Here is an 18,819-nt window from a genome sequence, read left to right on the forward strand (position 1 = left end):
TAGGCGGAGTAGTCGAACGCAGATTCACTGAGCGCTCAACACAGACAGCATCATCGGAAGGAAAGTTGATAAAATAAATTACAAATGTTGTATTGTTCGATACATATGCGTACCGAACCGAAAGCACTGTATCGAACGGTTCAATATCGATACGAATATCGTTGCACCCCTAATATTTATATGCATATTTATAATCATACGCTTCTTGGAGTGAGCGCATACACTCATGAAGTTTAGTAACTTCAGGTCACTGCAACAAGCCCAGGTACAGTTTACCGACGGATGGGTACAGGACCTTGAAATGCACCGTGTAGAATGAAAGACCATCGTACGTATCATAAGTTTACCAGTCTCACAAATTGTCGTCATAAATACACATTCCTTAACCGTTTATTAATAGGACCTTTGAGCTCAACGGTAATTAATTAGTAGTGGAAATAATTTCTGGTAGCATCACAGAAATGTAGCAGTGACAATAATACTGTATGCTGTAATCGTACTGGGCAATTAGTGATACAAAAAACCTGTTTTATCCTTTGAAGAAAAGTATATGTTTTTGTCAATGTACCATAATAACAGAAGCGAAACGCAATATTGTGTCAGGACAATTCACTATTTATGCACAATAAATAAAGAAGCATAGCGCGACAATTTCTGTTCAGCGCCAGACTTGCTTGTAACCTATATCACTAATTATGTTGTGAAAATGACGTATTAACTACTAAAAAACACTGACCTTCGTGTAAATGCTTGGAGCAGACTAACCTGTGAGCTGGAGTGTTCTGGGACGTTATATTTGATCTTTGAATGGCTGAAATCCAGGCCACCCGTCGCGTCTTTGTTACTTCGGAAACATGGCTTGAACAATTTCTCTTCAACGACGTAATCCGATAACAACCGATCTCTTTACTCGTCGGCTTCCCGTGGCTGTCATGCGACCGGCTATTGCAGTTAATAATACAACAGCTTCTTGACATTTTTGTGTTTCTTTTTATCGCTGTATAACTGATTTTAATTGAAAGCCTGCGTGCGCTAGTACCGCTTGCCACGAGTTCCCAGAATCCTTTGCGGTTCTATCCGTGAATGACGTCACATTTTCAATCTCTATATAATATGCATGTTAAATTTTATATTTGGGGTAAAATATCAAGTCTTTTCAAGTAAACCGGTTCAAGTCCAATTCAAGTCCCAAGTCATTGGTGTAAAAGTCCAAGTCAAGTCACAAGTCTTAGAACATTTTTTCAAGTCAAGTCTAAAGTCATAAAATTAATGACTCGAGTCTGACTCGAGTCCAAGTCATGTGACTCGAGTCCACACCTCTGACCACCACTATGTATACATATATATATATATATATATATATATATATATATATATATATATATATATATATATATATATGTGTGTGTGTGTGTGTGTGTGTGTGTGTGTGTGTGTGTGTGTGTGTGTATGTATATATATATATATATATATATATATATATATATATATATATATATATACATACATACATATATACATATATATATAACATCGGAGGGAATAACATCAGAGATCTCTGTCCAGAAGAGCGCAGTCCTGGGAACAGCTAAGATACTGCACAGGACCCTCAAGCCCCCAGGCCTCTGGTAGAGGACCCGAGCTTGAAGGATAAACCGCCCGCAGGGGCGTGCTGGGTGTTTATATATATATATATAAGATAAGATAAGATAACCTTTATTAGTCCCACACGTGGGAAATTTGTTTTGTCACAGCAGGAAGTGGACAGTGCAAAAGTTATGAGGCAAAAATTAGAATACAATAAGAATAAATACAGTACACAACTGTACAGAATAGAATAAAATACTATATACAGTAGAATACAATAAAATAAATATACAATAAGATAAAAATAGAATACAAATACAAATACTATATACAACTGAGTAAAAATACAACGATGACAGAAAGGATTATTGCACTTAGTATTATTGCATATGTATGGATGTGTGTGCTTGATCAGTTAATATATAATCACACAAAACAATCATATATATATCTATATATATATATATATATAGATATATATATATGTATATATATGATTGTTTGTGTGATAATACAAAAACAATAGACATATGCATTCGATTGTGTAATTTAAGTGATCTAGGTAGCTCTGTTTTGGAAGTTCAGTTAACGCTAGAAATGTGTTTTGGAGTTTGTACGAGTTTTGTCTCTAGGGGCCCTCATAAATATTTATATTAGAGATGGCACGATACCACTTTTTTATGTCCGATACCAATACCGATATCATAAATTTGGATATCTGCCGATACCGATATGAATCCGATATAGTGTTTTTTAATCAACAAAACTGTTTTTTAAAATATCTTGCTGCATTTTGCAAGTCTGCAAGTTCATACTCAAGTTTAAAACAACAACTACACTAAAGCTATTCTGTTATACCTGTATACAAAAAAAATATTTCATAGTTCAGCAATACTGATCAATCTAATAAACTTAGACCTACACCATCCTCCCTATTCTGGTATTTTAAAGAGTACTTAGCGTAAATATTAAGCAACCTAACTAATAGGGTTCCAACTCCCAGCAACAACAAAAATAAATAAATAAAAAATAGGGAACCACCCCTCACGCGCCACCTCATGATGCTTAATCGACGTAATCAACCTTAATTTGATGCAGTGTGAAAAAAAATGCACAGAAATATTAAATAGATTCAACATCTTTCTTCAACAAAATTGCAGACTGCACAGATGGTACCTCCCCAAAGGAAAAAGTACTATAGCTTACTAGGGTATATATATTAGACTTAATAGTCACTATATACAGTAATTGACTTCTATTCATTTTACATCAAATTAAAACTTTGGGTGTCAGATAATTATTTATTAAAAGCTAGACATTTTAAATGAGAATAAGAAAGAAAAGTATGTCTTTGTGCCCCCTTTTCCCAGTTAATGCCCTATCGGCCCCCCTGGCTAAACTTTGCTAGATCCGCCCCTGCACAGTTACCAGCGTCAGCTACGTAGAAAACGATCCTGGTGTAGAAAGTAATATTAAATAAATTCTAACAACAGCTTATCAAGCTTAAACGTGCTGCTGTTGTTCAGCCGCTGGTTTCCTCTTTCTGGTGCAAAGTGGGCCAAAAACAAACAAGAAAGACGGACTCGCTACAGAAAAGCCGATCAGCTGATCATTTAAGCAGTTTCACGATTGAAGTAGCAGCCGGAGAGCGAGAGGCAGTCGCTCGTTAAGCTTAACGTGGGAATGCTTTACAAACATTCAGAGATGGACTTACACACTTGCTTTACTTCTCTCGGGGATAACTTTGTCGGAGATGAAATGCCAGGTTGCTAGCGAAGCTCCAAATGCTATCCAGACCACCGACAGGTCCCGCATGCCACAGCCGCTCTATCACGTGATGCATACTGCTCCGACGTGCTAACGTTCTGAGGTGAGTTACGGCGTGTTGCAAGTTTTGTGAGGTGCTTTCGTGATATTTATTAATGGATCGGATTACATTTTTTATTTTTCTCCGATATCCGATCCAGTAATTTAGGTCAGTATCGGACCGATACCGATACGTAATATCGGATCGGTCCATCTCTAATTTATATATAAACATATATATAAAGAAAACCACGTTTTTTTACATTACTAATTCCTTTTGTGCATAATTTTATATTGTTGTCCATAATTAGTTAATTAAAGCAACAAAACAACCTGAAGATCCAGTTGGGAGCCAAAAGAACCGACTCTTTTTAGTGAGCCGAAGGAGCCGGTTCTCTAAAAAGATCCGGAAATCCCATCACTACAATGAAACGCGACAACTACGGTAGATACTTAGGGACCACCAAAAAGTTCACCTGCTCATTGAAAACGGAGAGCACTCTAAATTCTTGTAAATAATTTATTGAATGACAGATTTTTTTAAAATGGGATCTACAGACAGACCCTTGTCTTTTTAGTGGCTGACTTTGTCTTGTGTGTTATTTTAATGAATAAATAAATAAAAATCCATGTTATTGGCAGGAAAGCAATCAATCCAGAATGCTATTTAATGAGGTGTAATAAATATGTGTAAACCTGATAAAACAGGCAAATAAGGGGGAAAGGGAATGTTCCCGAATTTTTACATTTTTTTCATTATTGCTTTGTTTGGTGAAGATACATTTGAAGCTATAGAAATTACAACAGCAGCTAACTTTATTGATTGACACAATGCTATAAAATTACTTTACATTAGAATAACAAAACAAAACATAATTTTGCTTTTTAGGATATACACACCAGCAGTAAGCCCAGCTGTTAGCGTTACAGTTTTTCAGGTGCCACTTTCAGGGCTGCTAAAGATCCAAGAGTCTTTCCAGCTGGTGTCTTGCAATGGCCTGTGTGCTCAGGGTTGAGGGAACAGCCACCTGTCACCCTTTGGTCTCTTTCACAGTTTGAATGGCCTGATTCCACCTTGTGTGCACTGGGATGTGGCCTCGCCATAGCTGCCCTTGCAGAAGCACACAAAACCACTTCTCCTGTCCATATGGTTAGAGAGGTACTTCCACTCTTTAAGAATGTGTGATGGTGCTGGCGGGTGTAATCAAATGCCTAGAAAATACTTCCGAATATGTCAATCAGCCATTAAACTCCTACTCCTATGTTCCTGTTTGTGCGCTTATAAAAAGGTAAATAATTGTGAACAGCCCCTAACCTCATAATGCAAATTTTCATTCACAGGGAGCTTCTTGTTCTTTTCTTGTTACAAGCACCGTGGATGAACCAGAAGTCTCAACAAAGGTACTCCACCTGCCTTCGCTGGTCATACTTTAAGTTATGTTTGTAACCGCAATTACACTGAACAGTTGAACTGATTGAACAATTAGTTGTTCAATAAAGTTGAACCTTTAGCATTTCCTACCAAGTACACTTTGTTAATGTGACGTTGTTCCGTTTGCCCTCTAAACCGAGAAAAACAAAACATGTAAAAACTGAGCAAAGAAATATGAAGAGACCAACATTACTGTGTACAGTGTGATTTCTGTTTTCTGTAAGGCAGTGCTTCACTGACAAAGACTAAGGGGTAGAGAGAGAGTGAGAGAGAGAGAACTATTATATTTTTGTTCTAAAACAACAATAGTTTCCCTTATCCACAGTGTTTGAGGCCTCCCAGCACCATCCACCCCTTCCACGAATGCGCTCTGGTAAGCTCAGCTTCAAGCCACAGCACTGACAGTGTTTTTGATGTAGCTGGCAGTTTCAACTTTCATGTTAAGTCTTGGTAAGGTTTTCCATTTACTCTACCTAAAATGTATGCGTTATTTGTGCAGTCTGCAGGTACTACAATGTTTTAAATGCATCATTTGTTACTGTAATGTCATGCTAAAATGTTTCAAATGCTTTGACACAGCTTAAAAACACCATAATCCAGCATGCAATACCTGCTTTAAAAAAATGAACTTTTTTCTGTTAGATTATATGTTAGTGATTTTTTTCCCCCTCAGACATCACCTTGATGTGAGAAGAATGAGTCGTTTAGAGGGACTGAAGGCCAACTCGTCTCAGTTTACTCTAGAAGGAGAGCCTTTCCGCATCCTGGGAGGCTCTGTCCATTACTTCCGTGTCCCCAGAGCCTACTGGGAGGACAGGCTGCTGAAGATGAAGGCCTGTGGTCTCAATACACTCACAACGTACGTTCCCAGTGCACATTCTGTACGCCTTAAATCACAAGTATCTGTTCTTTTGGTGAAGTAAGCCAAATAGAAACCAGTTTAGGGTCTATGTGGAAGGCCTGTTGAACATTTCTCCTCCTTATACACTGTACTATTGCTGATGATACAAAGAATATATTCTTTGCTGCTTTATTTTTCAGATATGTGCCATGGAACCTCCATGAGCCTGAGAGGGGAACATTTAATTTTCAGGATCAGCTGGACCTTAAGTAAGTTTCCCACCTAAATGTGTTACGTTTGTAGGACTACTTTTTTTTTTTTTTAAGACATACAAAGTATTTATTTCTGAAAAGAGCATGAAGCATCTGTGCCTGTCTCAGGGCCTATGTCAGTTTGGCAGCACAGCTGGGTCTCTGGGTTATACTGCGTCCTGGACCTTACATCTGCGCTGAATGGGACTTGGGCGGGTTGCCTAGGTAGTATCATCTTCCCATCAATTTGAAGCTGTTCCATAAATACGCAGTATACCACACCGTGTCTTCTCTCTTGTTCCTCTTTTTTTTCTCTAGCTGGTTGCTACAAGATGAAGAGATGCAGTTGAGGACAACTTATCCTGGATTCGTAAATGCTGTCAACTTGTACTTTGACAAGCTCATCTCAGTTATCAAGCCTCTGATGGTAAGTCCAGGTGGCTGTTTTCTCACTACATTTTAAGCCAAAAGAATAACTAGAGTTTTCTCTGTTTGGTTTTGTTTTTTAGTTTGAAGGAGGCGGCCCGATCATTGCAGTCCAGGTTGAGAATGAATACGGCTCATTTGCAAAAGATGACAAATATATGCCATTTATAAAGAATGTGTGTATTATTGCCAATTTTAATCATTAAAATGGTTTGTGACATTGCAGCATGATGGATTCCTGCACCCTTCGTTGTCTTTTTTGCTGTAGTGTCTCCAGTCCAGAGGGATCAAAGAGCTTCTGATGACTTCAGACAACTGGGAAGGCTTAAGATGTGGAGGGGTGGAAGGAGGTAATAACACTGATAAACCTTGAGCTAAAGAAAGATACAAACAATCGTTGTCTGTGTCCTTTGTTCGCTTTTTACTTTATGGTTTTGTCCTTGTTATTGGATCGTGTTTGAGAATGTGACATCTTGCTTATTTCAGCTCTAAAAACAATAAACCTTCAGAGACTCTCATTTGGAGCCATCCAACATTTGGCTGACATACAGGTAAGTGATGGTCAACGATGATCTGCGATTGTCATGACAGGTTGACATTTCAATCTGAAAGACATTTAAGTCAACTGAGAAATACTTTGGGGATTTTTATTATGAATTGATGGTAATGTTTTATTCAGCCTGTGACAGTGAGGAGCAAGATAGAGCCTACTTAATACACGTGTTCTGTTGTGTAGCCCCAGAAACCTCTAATGGTAATGGAGTACTGGTCTGGATGGTTTGATGTCTGGGGAGAACATCATCACGTGTTCCACGCCGAGGGTTTGCAAATGTTTTTTTTAAGTCACACAATTTTTCCAAGCATATGTTCATTTTATGACAAGATTCAAAGTGACAAGTGTTTATTTATTTGAAATGTTTAGGCAGATTGTAAATATGCACTTTAAAACTCCATATATTGCTGCTTGTTGGTCTTTGTGTGTTATGTCGTCACACACTGCTACAGTGGAAAATCTGTGCTGCCCTTTATGACAGACATGCTGGCTGTGGTGTCCGAGATCTTGGATCGAGGCGTTTCCATTAATCTGTACATGTTTCATGGCGGAACCAGCTTTGGCTTCATGAACGGCGCAATGGACTTTGGCGCCTACAAATCTCAGGTCACCAGTTACGGTAGGGTGGGATTAACCTTAGACCCCAGAGCCCAGAGATCAAAGCACAAAGAAGTGTTTTACATGTTTGAGGGATATCTTTTCCAGCAGTGACACATTACAACAGTCCTTGCAGCCATTCACTGGCTACCTGTTAGTTTTAGAATTGAGTTTAAGATTTTTATTGCTGATTTTTAAAGCCCTACACGACCTGGTCCCTTCATTTATATTGTATTTATTTTTCACTTTTCACTTTTCCTATTTTTTGCCCCTGGTATTCTTTAATATTACTGCATATTATTCTCGCTTTGTTTTGAAAAGTGCTGCATAAATGCAAGCACTCTTACAAGAAAACTTTTACTTCTTGATTGTAAATAAGAACTACTTCAAACAGAGCAAAATAACTTTGGGAGAAATTTATCTGAAGTGGACTTTTTTGTTTTAATTTGACCCCTGTTAAATCTGTTAACGTGGAAGGGGCATGGTTTATGTACTATAATACAGCTTGTTAGCTGTGGTTTAAATCAATGCAGAAAACACAGACAACATAACGGCTCTCCAAAAATAAAACCACAATTTTGCTCGTTTAAATGTTTAATATCTTTTCATTTTAAAAAGTCAGCGGTCTCAATGGTTTCTTGGCAGATTATGATGCTCCCCTATCTGAAGCTGGGGACTGCACTCCAAAATATCACCACCTGAGGAATTTATTCAGCCAGTACCACTGTAAGTTCTTCTTAAGGATCCATATTTATTTTAATTTATGAAAAACAATGTAAATCTACTAAAATGTCTAACTCAGGCATGACTGAATGTTTTTGCGAACTCACAGCTGAGCCTCTTCCTGGAGTGCCCTCTTCTCCGGAAAGGAAAGCTTACAGCCCTGCTTTTATCCAGCAACACCTGTCACTGTGGGACATCTTGCAATTCAGCGACAAGGTGAGCTGCAGATGGCAAGCGCCCATCTGGTAGAGTTGATAGTATAACTGACAAAACTAGATCAGAGCAGATAAATATGGGGTCCCTGGTGGAAGGAGAGCAAACATGGTACAATGAGTATCAAACAGACATGACGCTGCTGTTATCAGCATGTGTGTCTTTGTGCAGCAATCTGGCAACTTGCTGCTTATATGCTTAAGACAGATGTCTCACAACTTGCAGTTAGGTTTGACCTTACTTCTCCTTTAGCTATGTTTCTTCCCCTTTCTGAATGTGATTCAGGTAGTCTTTCATGAGCACTTGTGAAAGCTTACATTAAGAAACTGTAATTTTCAAGCCACAACACTACTCCTGTTTTTTCCCCATGTGTTGTGATGCAGCAAGAGATCTGATCAAATTGCATTATGTTTCAAATTCTTAAATTTTTCTTAATGTTTTACCATTTACTTGATTTTACCTCCCATTTCTCCAGCCGCACAAGTCAGACAAGCCAGTGAACATGGAGAATCTCCCTGTGAACAATAACAATGGTCAGTCATATGGTTATACACTGTATGAAACCACTATCACTGGTGGAGGCGCCCTAAACTCCAGGAACAACATTAGAGACAGAGCAGTGGTAAGAGCATACCAGTGATAAAGTAACCACAGATCCAAAATACAGCATAATTATACACTGCCTGTGTGACTTTTCAATCTTTTCCAGGTTTTTGTGAACAGGGAGTGTGTTGGTTGTTTGGACTATAAGACTCATGAGGTTGCACTCCCTGATGGAAAGGTGCTGATCATTTTTTCTGTATCTACTCTGAACTTTACAAAGTGATACTTAAATTAAGGATTAGGGTTAATATGCTTAATCATCCCATTTTACCCCCAAATTTGTCTTTGGAGTGAAGTTACAAAACACAATAGTGCCATTAGTTAATTGGGCCGTAAACTCTCTTTGCACACTATGATTTACTCCCACAGTCCATAGACGTGTGTGTTAGGACTTGGAATATTCATAGACTCAAAGAAAATTGTACATAGTCATCTTTTATTTATACTCAACATTTAAAGCACTAATTTTTTGTATATCAAAGGGGGAGAGGACATTAAGCTTCCTTGTGGAGAACTGTGGAAGAGTGAATTATGGGAAAGCTCTGGATGAACAGCGCAAAGGTATTCCACATGCTGCTGTGTGTTTTTTACATAGCTATATCAAAGTGACTGCTTCAGTCTTTTGACAAAATGTCATTCAGAAAGTTTTACAATTTAAATTCAGCAAATTTTCATACTGATAATAATACTTCTGCTGTCAGATTGCATAGCTGCATGGACTTTCAGGCCAGGGCACATATTTTTTAAGCTTAAGTCCTAAAAGATGTTCTATGCTTACTGCTTTATTTTTATTTATTTTTTTTGCCTTTGTTTTGTATGAAGAAAAAGTAAATAAAATCCAGAGTAAGTATCTGGTTAGACATCCACATTTGTGGATAGTGCTAGTAAAATAAAAGTATTCATTTCCTAATGAGGTTGGAAGGACACACGTTTTTTTTCCTGCATGCACTATTAAACCTATCAGTTGCAATCAAGACTAGTTATTTTTTACATGTGTATATATATATATATATATATATATATATATATATAAGTCATTTAAAGTAACGTATAAACGACATAACTGTAAGGAATATTCAGTTTATAATTCAAATTACAGGTATTGTGGGAGACATTGTGTTGAACAACACTCCACTGAGAGGATTTTCCATCTCCTGCTTTGATATGAAGCCCAGCTTTATAAAAAGGTCTGTTATCTGGATTAAAACGTCTTTCTTGCCAAAATCGTACAGTGTTTAGAATGGCAGGTTTCTAAGTGTACCTTTTCATTGTCTATGTTAAAGGGAAGATTCAATCAAAAATTGCTCGAGTCTCCTTGTATAGATTCAATGTGCACTTTGATAACAGTATGTGTTTTGTGGCTCTTGTTTTAGATTAACAAATTCAGGCCAATGGAAAACTGACTTCAAGTCACATTGTATCCCCGGGTTTTTCCAGGCCAGGCTCTGTGTCGATGGCCCTCCCAAAGACACCTTTGTCAGCCTTCGTGTGAGTATAACAGTTTGTGTGGAAAACATTAACTAACCAGCAAGTAAGCTAGAGGGTTTTTTCTTTAAAAAAAACCAATACATGCTGTATTGGCTGGCTGGCTAGTTTCTGTTTGTTGATAGTGTATTTATCCACAGAGTTGGGGTAAAGGCATTATATTTGTCAATGGGCAGAACCTTGGACGTTATTGGTTTATTGGCCCCCAGCATTTCCTTTATCTCCCAGCACCTTGGCTTAGAAGTGGAGAGAATGAGGTACCTGTGTAATATCAAAAGATGGAACATGAATTATAAGTGTAACTTGTAACTAAAGAACCTTAGTTAATTTATGTTTATTTTTCTGCTCTCTTTCAGATTATTGTCTTTGAGGAACAACGGGTGCATGATAAACTACTGTTTGCTGAAAATCCTGATTATGGAAAGGTTATCGATGTGTACAAACTTCCTTTCTGCACACTGCTGTGAACATGCTGTAAAACAACAAACTAACTTTAACACATACACACAGACAAAGACAACCATGCTCTTTCATTAAAAGACTGATAGATTCATTATGTTAATACTGTCTAGCCTATAAAATCTATTGTAAATATTTTCATTCAAATTATAAAATCTTGCATTTTGTTTTGTTTCCTTTACTATGCAATCTGCTGATTTCACTCGACTTATTATTTAACATGCATCTTGCTCTCACTACAAATAATGCAGTTTGAACCCATTTTACACATCTTGAACCTTTGACTGTGTAAAGTCCCTGATTTGACCAGAGCAGGAGTGTCAAACTCATTTCATGTTGTGGCTCATGCAGCACACTTGGATCTTAAATGGGCTGGATCAGTGAAAATCCCCTTTCGGTCGTTTTATAGAAGTTTAACTACACATTTAAAATCCCCGAGAAGTGCAATTTCAACAGTATGTCTCAGCTTTTCGACATGATACATTATAGCCGATGAAAGAAATCTGTCAACACAAATAATTAAATGGCTAAAATTATACTTTTTTGCCTTTTCACTGTGAACCCGTTGTAAAAATTGAATTCTATAGCAGAGAATAAAAAAAAAAAGAAAAACAAGATTTTTTTTCTGTCATTTGTTTATTTATCTGTTACTGCAATGGGAAGGTCTATGTCTCACGTTTGACACACCTGAACTAGAGACCGTCCTTGGCTTGAACAGCGCCCTCACGTTCACTAAAGACGGAAATAAATCTGTACCTTGACAATAAAGGTACAATGTTTGCCATACATGTGAGCATACGATTAAATACACAGCAACTAATGAAGACACACGTGTAACTTTTATTGCGTTCATGGCTACAGAAAAATAATAACAACTGGAAAAGAAAATCCCCGTGTATACCCCATAAATAAATGCTGTGAACTTTAGCAGCAGTCATATATTTTGAAAATTACTAAACGGAAGTACCCTATATCCTTTACAGGCGGCTTTACCATCAACTGTCACATTTCTTTCTGTGTCGGCGCAGGTGTAAAGTAAGGGTACCTGGTCGTTTCAAGTTGTAGACGACCAAATGTCCTTCAGATCCTCGGAGTAACTTAAAATTTTATAACTTCTGAGTGAATGTAGTTGCACGTGTACGCCTTTGAAATGGGTGTATAGCAGTTGTAGAAGAAGCTCCATAGTTTATTAGCCTAGCTTGAACCGGTGAGCTGCTGAACCGGTAGCTCCGTAGATTTTGATATAATAAGTTTAGCTTATTTACCGTAGTGTCTTTTCAGAAATTGGGATTTGCTTCCGCATTCTAGCATGGAGCCTTTTGGAGTCGTCGGCATTGTTCTCGGATCCTTTACAAGCCTGGTGCTGGGTGGGCTACTGTTTGCAGCCTACAAACTTGGCATACTCTACCAATTGTTCCACAAAGTAGGTATTTTTTAAAAAAGTCAACACCGTAATCTGTGTGCTTTCTGTGCTATCCTTCGTTATGCACTCTGTTTTCAGTCATTGCATAATCTGTGGCCACTTAAAAAAAAAAAGTCTTCTACAGGCAGTCAGTGTTGAAGCGTAAGCTGGACTCTATTCACGTAAACTTTGACCAGCCTTGTGGTTTTCCAGCACAAAGGTTATCAGATCCCCGCGGCTCCACATCAACACTGCAGCCCTGAACAATATGCGGTTGTTGCATAATAGGAAACGACAGTGGGATGAAAAGGAGTGTGACAGGTGGCCCTACAGAGCACAGTCAGCTCTTTATATTAGACAGCGGTTTTATTTTAGTTTGCACGATTGTTTATGTGGTTACAACAGCCACGATCTTGTCTGCAGTAACCTAATTCTGTCCCTCTTTACTTATTCCAGACTGACACAAAGAGCTCCAAGCACGGTGGCGACATTGTGGCAGAGGTCCTCCATGCCCATGGGGTCAAGTACATTTTCACTCTTGTGGGTGGGCATATTTCACCTATCCTGGTGGCTTGCGAGAAGATGGGGATCCGGATTGTGGACACTAGGCACGAGGCCACTGCAGTCTTCGCTGCTGATGCTGTGGCAAGACTTTCAGGTGCAGGTTTAGATTGCGTGAAAATGCATCTCCAGTGATACGACTCATTCTTAATGTGCGCACACGTTGTGTTCGTACAGCTTATTCTAAACAAAACGTGGGCGTTGAAGTCTTGTCAGGGTTTGTCTTAACAGCAGGCGTTCCACCTCCTGCAGACATTATGATTTATCAAGCAAAGGTGCATCTAACAGCATTCTTAGAGGCTAAAAGGAGTTAACACTTCCTTGAAACAATGGCTTGGTTTAGATGTTATTAAGGTGGCATGAATAATAATTTAAAAACCTGCTAAAAACCTGACCTGATCACTTGATTTTGGTTTGATCATGAACAAAGTGTCTTTCAACATTATGTGTCTTACTGTCCTAGTTTGCATTAGCTGGACAGTATCAGATCCCCATGGCTATCAGAAGATGGGTTTTTTTTTCACAATTTTGGTCTCTGTTCAGATGTTGTTACACCCCTATTACCCCCCAGTTGAGAAATTCACATTATTACTGCACCAAAACGAATAGAGGGATTCAAATAAATTAATGCAGAAGTAAAACATAACTTATAGCAACAATACTACACAGCAATGGAACAAAAATGTACACTACACAAGGTAGAGATAAATGTAGGTGCACCTTAGTAATAGCTCTGACAGCAAGCTGTTATGCTTGTTTCTGCTTCAGGTACGGTTGGTGTAGCCGCTGTGACGGCTGGCCCAGGCCTCACTAACACAGTGACCGCAGTGAAGAATGCTCAGATGGCTGAATCTCCTTTGCTGCTCATTGGAGGAGCTGCTGGCACGCTACTCCAGGTGGAGTGGATTCAGATATTATTAATGCCACCACAATATTAATGTGCATGCAGAGTAAAACGACAGGCAAAAAAAAGCATTCTTCAGTGTTTATCAATTGTGTTTGCGGAACAGGGCAGAGGAGCACTGCAAGATATCGACCAGATGTCTCTCTTCAAGCCTTTGTGTAAGTTCTGCACCTCCATCAGGACTGTCAGAGAAATTGTGCCTACGGTCAAGAAGGCGTTGGCCATTGCTCAGTCAGGAACGCCTGGTCCTGTTTTCATAGAGTTCCCCATTGACACGCTCTACCCCTTCCACCTGGTGTCTAAGGAGTTTGTTGTTAAGAACCCTCCCAAAGGCCTGATGGGAAGAATTGTCTCATGGTATGTTGTTTTTGCACTGCATGCTACTGTTTGGGTTATTTATAATGTTTGCATCTTTTATAATATCATAATTTGGGAATTTCTTTCCTCATTATTCTTCCCTAATCAGAAGTGTGTTCATATGTTCTGAATTATTTGATTTTTGTGGTCTGCTTTCTTCAAAGGTACCTTCATAACCACCTCATGAATCTCTTTGCTGGAGCCTGGGAGCCCAGGGATATGTCTCCACTTCCCGTTCACATCCCTCAAGCCACAGACAATCAGGTAAGTCTTGTAGTAAATGTTCGTCAATACGTAAATGCTCTGGCCATTGGAGATTGACAGCATTTTTAAACATTTTTTTCGATGCATGCCAGATCCAAAAGTGCCTAGAGCTGGTGAGTCGAGCCAAGAAACCTGTTATTGTGCTGGGTAGCCAAGCAACACTACCCCCAACACCAGTGGATAACATCAGGTAAAAGATGAGTCACGTGTCCTTTTATTTTTCTGCCACTCTTTGTTGTTTGGTGTTGATACTGGAAGTGTTTGTTAAAATGTGTTAAACTATTCCTGTGGTGAGCCTTAAGCAAATTTTTCTTCAGTCTTCAAATATCAGTGAAATTATATTTTGGTATTTTTACTTGGATGTTACATCTGGTCAAAATGGTTTCCCCCTTTTTAAAAAATGTTTTTATTTATTTCATTTATTTGTTTATTTTAAACAGGAAGGCTTTGGAGGATCTGGGCATCCCCTGCTTTCTCGGGGGTATGTGTCGTGGCTTGCTGGGTAAAGACAGCCCCATCCACATCCGACAAAACAGACGAGATGCTCTGAAGGAAGCCGATGTGGTAGTCCTGGCAGGTCAGGCAAACATTGTTTCCTTTTTATTCCATAATGATAAAAAGAGAAATAACATTTTGAGACCAACCTATTTAATATTAATATTATAATCTAAAGAAAATTGTGCAGGATAACTGCGTTTCAAAATATGTCGGAGTAAATATTTAACAAAGTTCCACGATGGATCAGTGTTATTGATTGCATTTTTAATTTTTCAGTAATTCTTTTGCATCTTTTTTTCTCCTTCTGGATTTAATTTATTCTGGAAGTATGTGTTGCGATACAGAGAGAGGTTAAACTGTGTTTTTTACATAGTGTGTATAGCTGCAGGCTCACCACGATCCCTGGAGAAATATTGACTTTTGTGCACCGTGTTTACAGGCACTGTGTGTGACTTCCGGCTGAGTTACGGCAGAACTCTCAGCAGACGCAGCAAGATCATCGCTGTCAACAGAGACAAGACACAGCTGCTAAAAAACTCAGACATGTTCTGGAAACCAACTATAGCAATTCAGGGTATGTTTGCCCCCTGATTTCATGCTAGCTTTAAAGGAAGGAAAGATTCAAAAATCTTTAGATAATCATAAAATATTGTACATGTGGTGCATATAAATATAAGCATACTCCTGATTTTTTTCTTTTCTTTAGAGTTGGACCTAAGAATAAATACATTAATTCAACAACTGCAAAAAAACCCCCCAAAACTGTATGTTGTATTTTCAGGTGATGCTGGATCATTTTTAGTGCGACTTTCCGAAGGGCTGAAGGGCCATCGCTGTCCAGAGGAATGGCCTCAGAGCCTCAAAGCAGGGGATGCTACCAAAGAAGCTGCAAACAAGTAAGCAGTGGGGTTGTGTTAAAGTATGCATTGCAAAATCTTCTATCTGTAACCATCACAAAAGCTAACATGTTGCTTTTTTAAAATTTATTTATTTTTTATTTCAGGGCTAAAGCTGAGGAGAAGACTGAATACCACTTAAATCCCTTGAAAGCCCTCCATTGTGTGGATGAGCTGATGGCTGAGGACAGCGTCATTGTTGCAGATGGAGGAGATTTTGTAGGAAGTGCCGCTTACATAATGAAACCAAGAGGACCTCTGTGTTGGCTCGATCCAGGTAGGATGCTGCTGACAAAGCAAATAGTTTAATTAAAACAATGAAATATTTTGGTTGTTTAAACCAAGAGCTTTATAAGTAAAACAAAAATCCATAGTGCACAAGTTTTGGCTGGATGATAACTATATTCTGAGTTAGTTGCAATCATGATGTTTTAATCTTGCTCTTCATTCCTTTCCTATAGGAGCCTTTGGGACTCTGGGAGTTGGAGGTGGTTTTGCTTTGGGGGCTAAACTGTGCCGGCCTGAATCTGAGGTATGTCTGGGGAGCTTTGCCTGATCATCTGATGATCAGTTTAAAAAATCATTGACGTTTTAAAAACAAAAGCTATGTTGTGTTTGTTTCAGGTGTGGATAGTCTATGGTGATGGCTCCTTAGGATACAGTATTGCAGAGTTTGACACATTCACTAGACACAAGGTAAAATCACACACAATCCTATTTAGATTACATGTATGTAATCTATGGAAGCAAGGTAGCTAACAGTAGTCAGTTAGGATCAGTGCACATGTGGTCTAGAGAAAGATCTAATGATCAAAACCAAATGAAAATAATGCAAGTGTTAGCTACTGGTGTGTACGGCCTTAAACATCACAGACTCAGTTCTTGTGTCATACAATGGAAAGATGCACTACATAATATGTTTTCATACTTGCTGTATGACCGCTATGGACCACTGACACGACAGCTTATTTAAGCATTCATTTTTTTGTGTGTGCATATTTTTCTGCTGATGTCTTTTGATAATGCATGCTCTGCTTTTCACACCTCAGACACCAGTGATAGCTCTGGTGGGAAATGATGCGTGCTGGAGTCAGATATCCAGAGAGCAGGTTCCTATGCTCGGCAGCAACGTGGCATGCGGCCTTGCATATACAGGTAGATTTATAATGTTCATGTTCGTGCTGTGATTGGTTGTAGAATACACTCCGTGATGTCTGGGCATATGTTAAAAGGTAAATTCTCTTCTTTTTGCAGACTATCACATCGTGGCAGATGGCTACGGTGGTAAGGGCTACCTTATAGGCTCTGAAAATGAAGAAAAGTTAAATGATATCGTCAGACAAGCTCAGAGGGATGCCCGGGAGGGCAAGGCTGCACTTATCAATGTTCTGATAGGGAAGACCAATTTTAGAGATGGCTCTATTTCGATATAGAATATCTGTGTAATACAGTAACCATGCATTATTTATCCTTTAACTCTGGCTACCCTGATGGACTCTTAATATCTAGGTTTGTGCAGGATTCTTTTAGTGTGACCTGGATCCAATCTCTGCTAGTGCACTTAAAGCCATAATTCACTCTGATAAATCACCTTTTAGTGTGCCGAGCTCTCTTGGATCACTTATTATTTCCTCCATCAGACTAGCAATGAATTCATAGCAAATCCACTATATATCAGTTATGACTGTTATCCTCCCTGTTGTGATACAGATATTTAGCATTAAGTTTCACTTAAAACATAGCTCCATACCTGCCAGCCTAGACAACGATACAGTCTGTGCTTAGAATTTTCAGAGAATAGCTGCTGCATTTTTTTTAAAGGGGGGTAAAAGGGAATGTTAAGGGATTATTCCTGTTTGGAAATTTTGTGGTTCAGTTTTTGACGGTTAAACAGGCGATTACAACTTTTGCAAATAAACAGTGAATGAAATCACTCGTGTGAGAGAGAGCATTAGCTACCAGTATGCCTTTTTCTCCTGTTCTGACATGAACACATAGCCTTTTTATGTGGACACAAGGCATCTTAGAACTGTATGTAGTTCATAATTTATAATTTAGGAAATCACTTTGTAGAATGGGGAAAACATTTTGTTTTTGAATGTTGATAACTGACTAACGGTATGCCTTCATAACGTTTGATTGTATCTTCAAAATGCATTGCCATGAAGAGACTGAAAACGTGTCTGCTGATTCGATTATATGTCTAAACAATATTTGATACTAACTTGTTTGCAGTGATATGGGCTAAGCCTGTACACAGTTTGGATTGCACTATTATCGTAAGATATTTACTCACCAGGTGAACACATCAGTTATTACACTCCTGTATGTACTGTTGTCTTGTTTGGCACATTGTGTGTTGAAATTTTAATCATAAAATGTTAATTTGGATTGATTCTGAAATAAATTTTTAAGAAAGGAGGTAATGTGAGTTTTTTATTTATTTACTTATTTATGTAAAACTGATTTAGATGTTTTAGGTGGCATGTTTACAGAAGTTTGTAATGACAGCAAGCATTCATTATCTCTGCATCACCCATCAACAAAGCCTTTACTCAACGCATAAACATCTCTGTACTTTTTGTATTTTCGCAACATCAACACAAACCAGTTTAAAAACGCTAAAGATTCGAATCGTGCTTATCGTAACAGGTGACTTTTGCCCCAAATTCTTCTCTAGGTGCAGTTAGTATTTCAACCGGGAGATGGCAGTGCAGTAGTGGTATTGTTAAAGTCTGTGCTGACGTGTTGTTTAGCATACGTTATAAAACAATGTAAATGTAGAATTTAGCGTCAGTTTTGAAGACCACCGCAGTCTTTATAACTGAGAATAATTTCATAAAAATTAATAAAGAAATTTAATTTACAAAAAAGTAATAAAAAGTAAAGTTGCACCTGATAGCGTCATTATTTATTTTGGTGATGTTTAATCACAAGACTTTGAACACAAACTGATTCATC

The 18,819-nt window shown here is 38.4% G+C and overlaps 2 protein-coding genes across 2 annotated transcripts; both read left to right on the top strand.

Annotated features, from left to right (window-relative positions):
* The first annotated feature begins 5,304 nt into the window (after nucleotides 1-5,304).
* On the top strand, nucleotides 5,305-11,524 carry LOC308401299 (beta-galactosidase-1-like protein 2). Its single transcript, XM_080889459.1, has 18 exons — nucleotides 5,305-5,684; nucleotides 5,867-5,935; nucleotides 6,047-6,142; nucleotides 6,236-6,344; nucleotides 6,427-6,519; nucleotides 6,612-6,693; nucleotides 6,830-6,894; nucleotides 7,080-7,164; nucleotides 7,378-7,515; nucleotides 8,139-8,219; nucleotides 8,326-8,432; nucleotides 8,905-9,051; nucleotides 9,139-9,210; nucleotides 9,515-9,593; nucleotides 10,132-10,219; nucleotides 10,406-10,520; nucleotides 10,658-10,774; nucleotides 10,874-11,524. Exons 1-18 carry the CDS (start codon nucleotides 5,449-5,451, stop codon nucleotides 10,982-10,984), a joined length of 1,890 nt encoding a protein of 629 aa, XP_080745585.1. The 5' UTR covers nucleotides 5,305-5,448; the 3' UTR covers nucleotides 10,985-11,524.
* Nucleotides 11,525-12,003: 479 nt separating this feature from the next.
* On the top strand, nucleotides 12,004-18,274 carry ilvbl (ilvB (bacterial acetolactate synthase)-like). The gene is made up of 14 exons (XM_080888363.1): nucleotides 12,004-12,399; nucleotides 12,835-13,036; nucleotides 13,708-13,835; nucleotides 13,950-14,200; nucleotides 14,365-14,464; nucleotides 14,557-14,654; nucleotides 14,905-15,041; nucleotides 15,402-15,536; nucleotides 15,744-15,858; nucleotides 15,966-16,135; nucleotides 16,320-16,390; nucleotides 16,483-16,554; nucleotides 16,908-17,013; nucleotides 17,113-18,274. The coding sequence occupies exons 1-14, from the start codon at nucleotides 12,286-12,288 to the stop codon at nucleotides 17,289-17,291; spliced, it is 1,878 nt and encodes a 625-aa protein (XP_080744489.1). The 5' UTR covers nucleotides 12,004-12,285; the 3' UTR covers nucleotides 17,292-18,274.
* Nucleotides 18,275-18,819: the final 545 nt, after the last annotated feature.

Source organism: Rhamphochromis sp. 'chilingali' (genome assembly GCF_963969265.1).
Source record: "Rhamphochromis sp. 'chilingali' genome assembly, chromosome: 8".
In the NCBI taxonomy this organism is placed as follows: Eukaryota; Metazoa; Chordata; class Actinopteri; order Cichliformes; family Cichlidae; genus Rhamphochromis; species Rhamphochromis sp. 'chilingali'.

Coding starts and splice junctions, on each gene's coding strand:
- LOC308401299 (XM_080889459.1), top strand. CDS start 5,449: ATGAACTTTTTTCTGTTAGATTATATGTTAGTGATTTTTTTCCCCCTC. Junction 6,143..6,235: donor GACTTGGGCGGGTTGCCTAG/GTAGTATCATCT, acceptor TTTTTTCTCTAG/CTGGTTGCTACAAGATGAAG. Junction 10,220..10,405: donor AAGCCCAGCTTTATAAAAAG/GTCTGTTATCTG, acceptor CTCTTGTTTTAG/ATTAACAAATTCAGGCCAAT.
- ilvbl (XM_080888363.1), top strand. CDS start 12,286: ATGGAGCCTTTTGGAGTCGTCGGCATTGTTCTCGGATCCTTTACAAGC. Junction 13,037..13,707: donor TGCTGTGGCAAGACTTTCAG/GTGCAGGTTTAG, acceptor TTTCTGCTTCAG/GTACGGTTGGTGTAGCCGCT. Junction 16,136..16,319: donor TCTGTGTTGGCTCGATCCAG/GTAGGATGCTGC, acceptor CCTTTCCTATAG/GAGCCTTTGGGACTCTGGGA.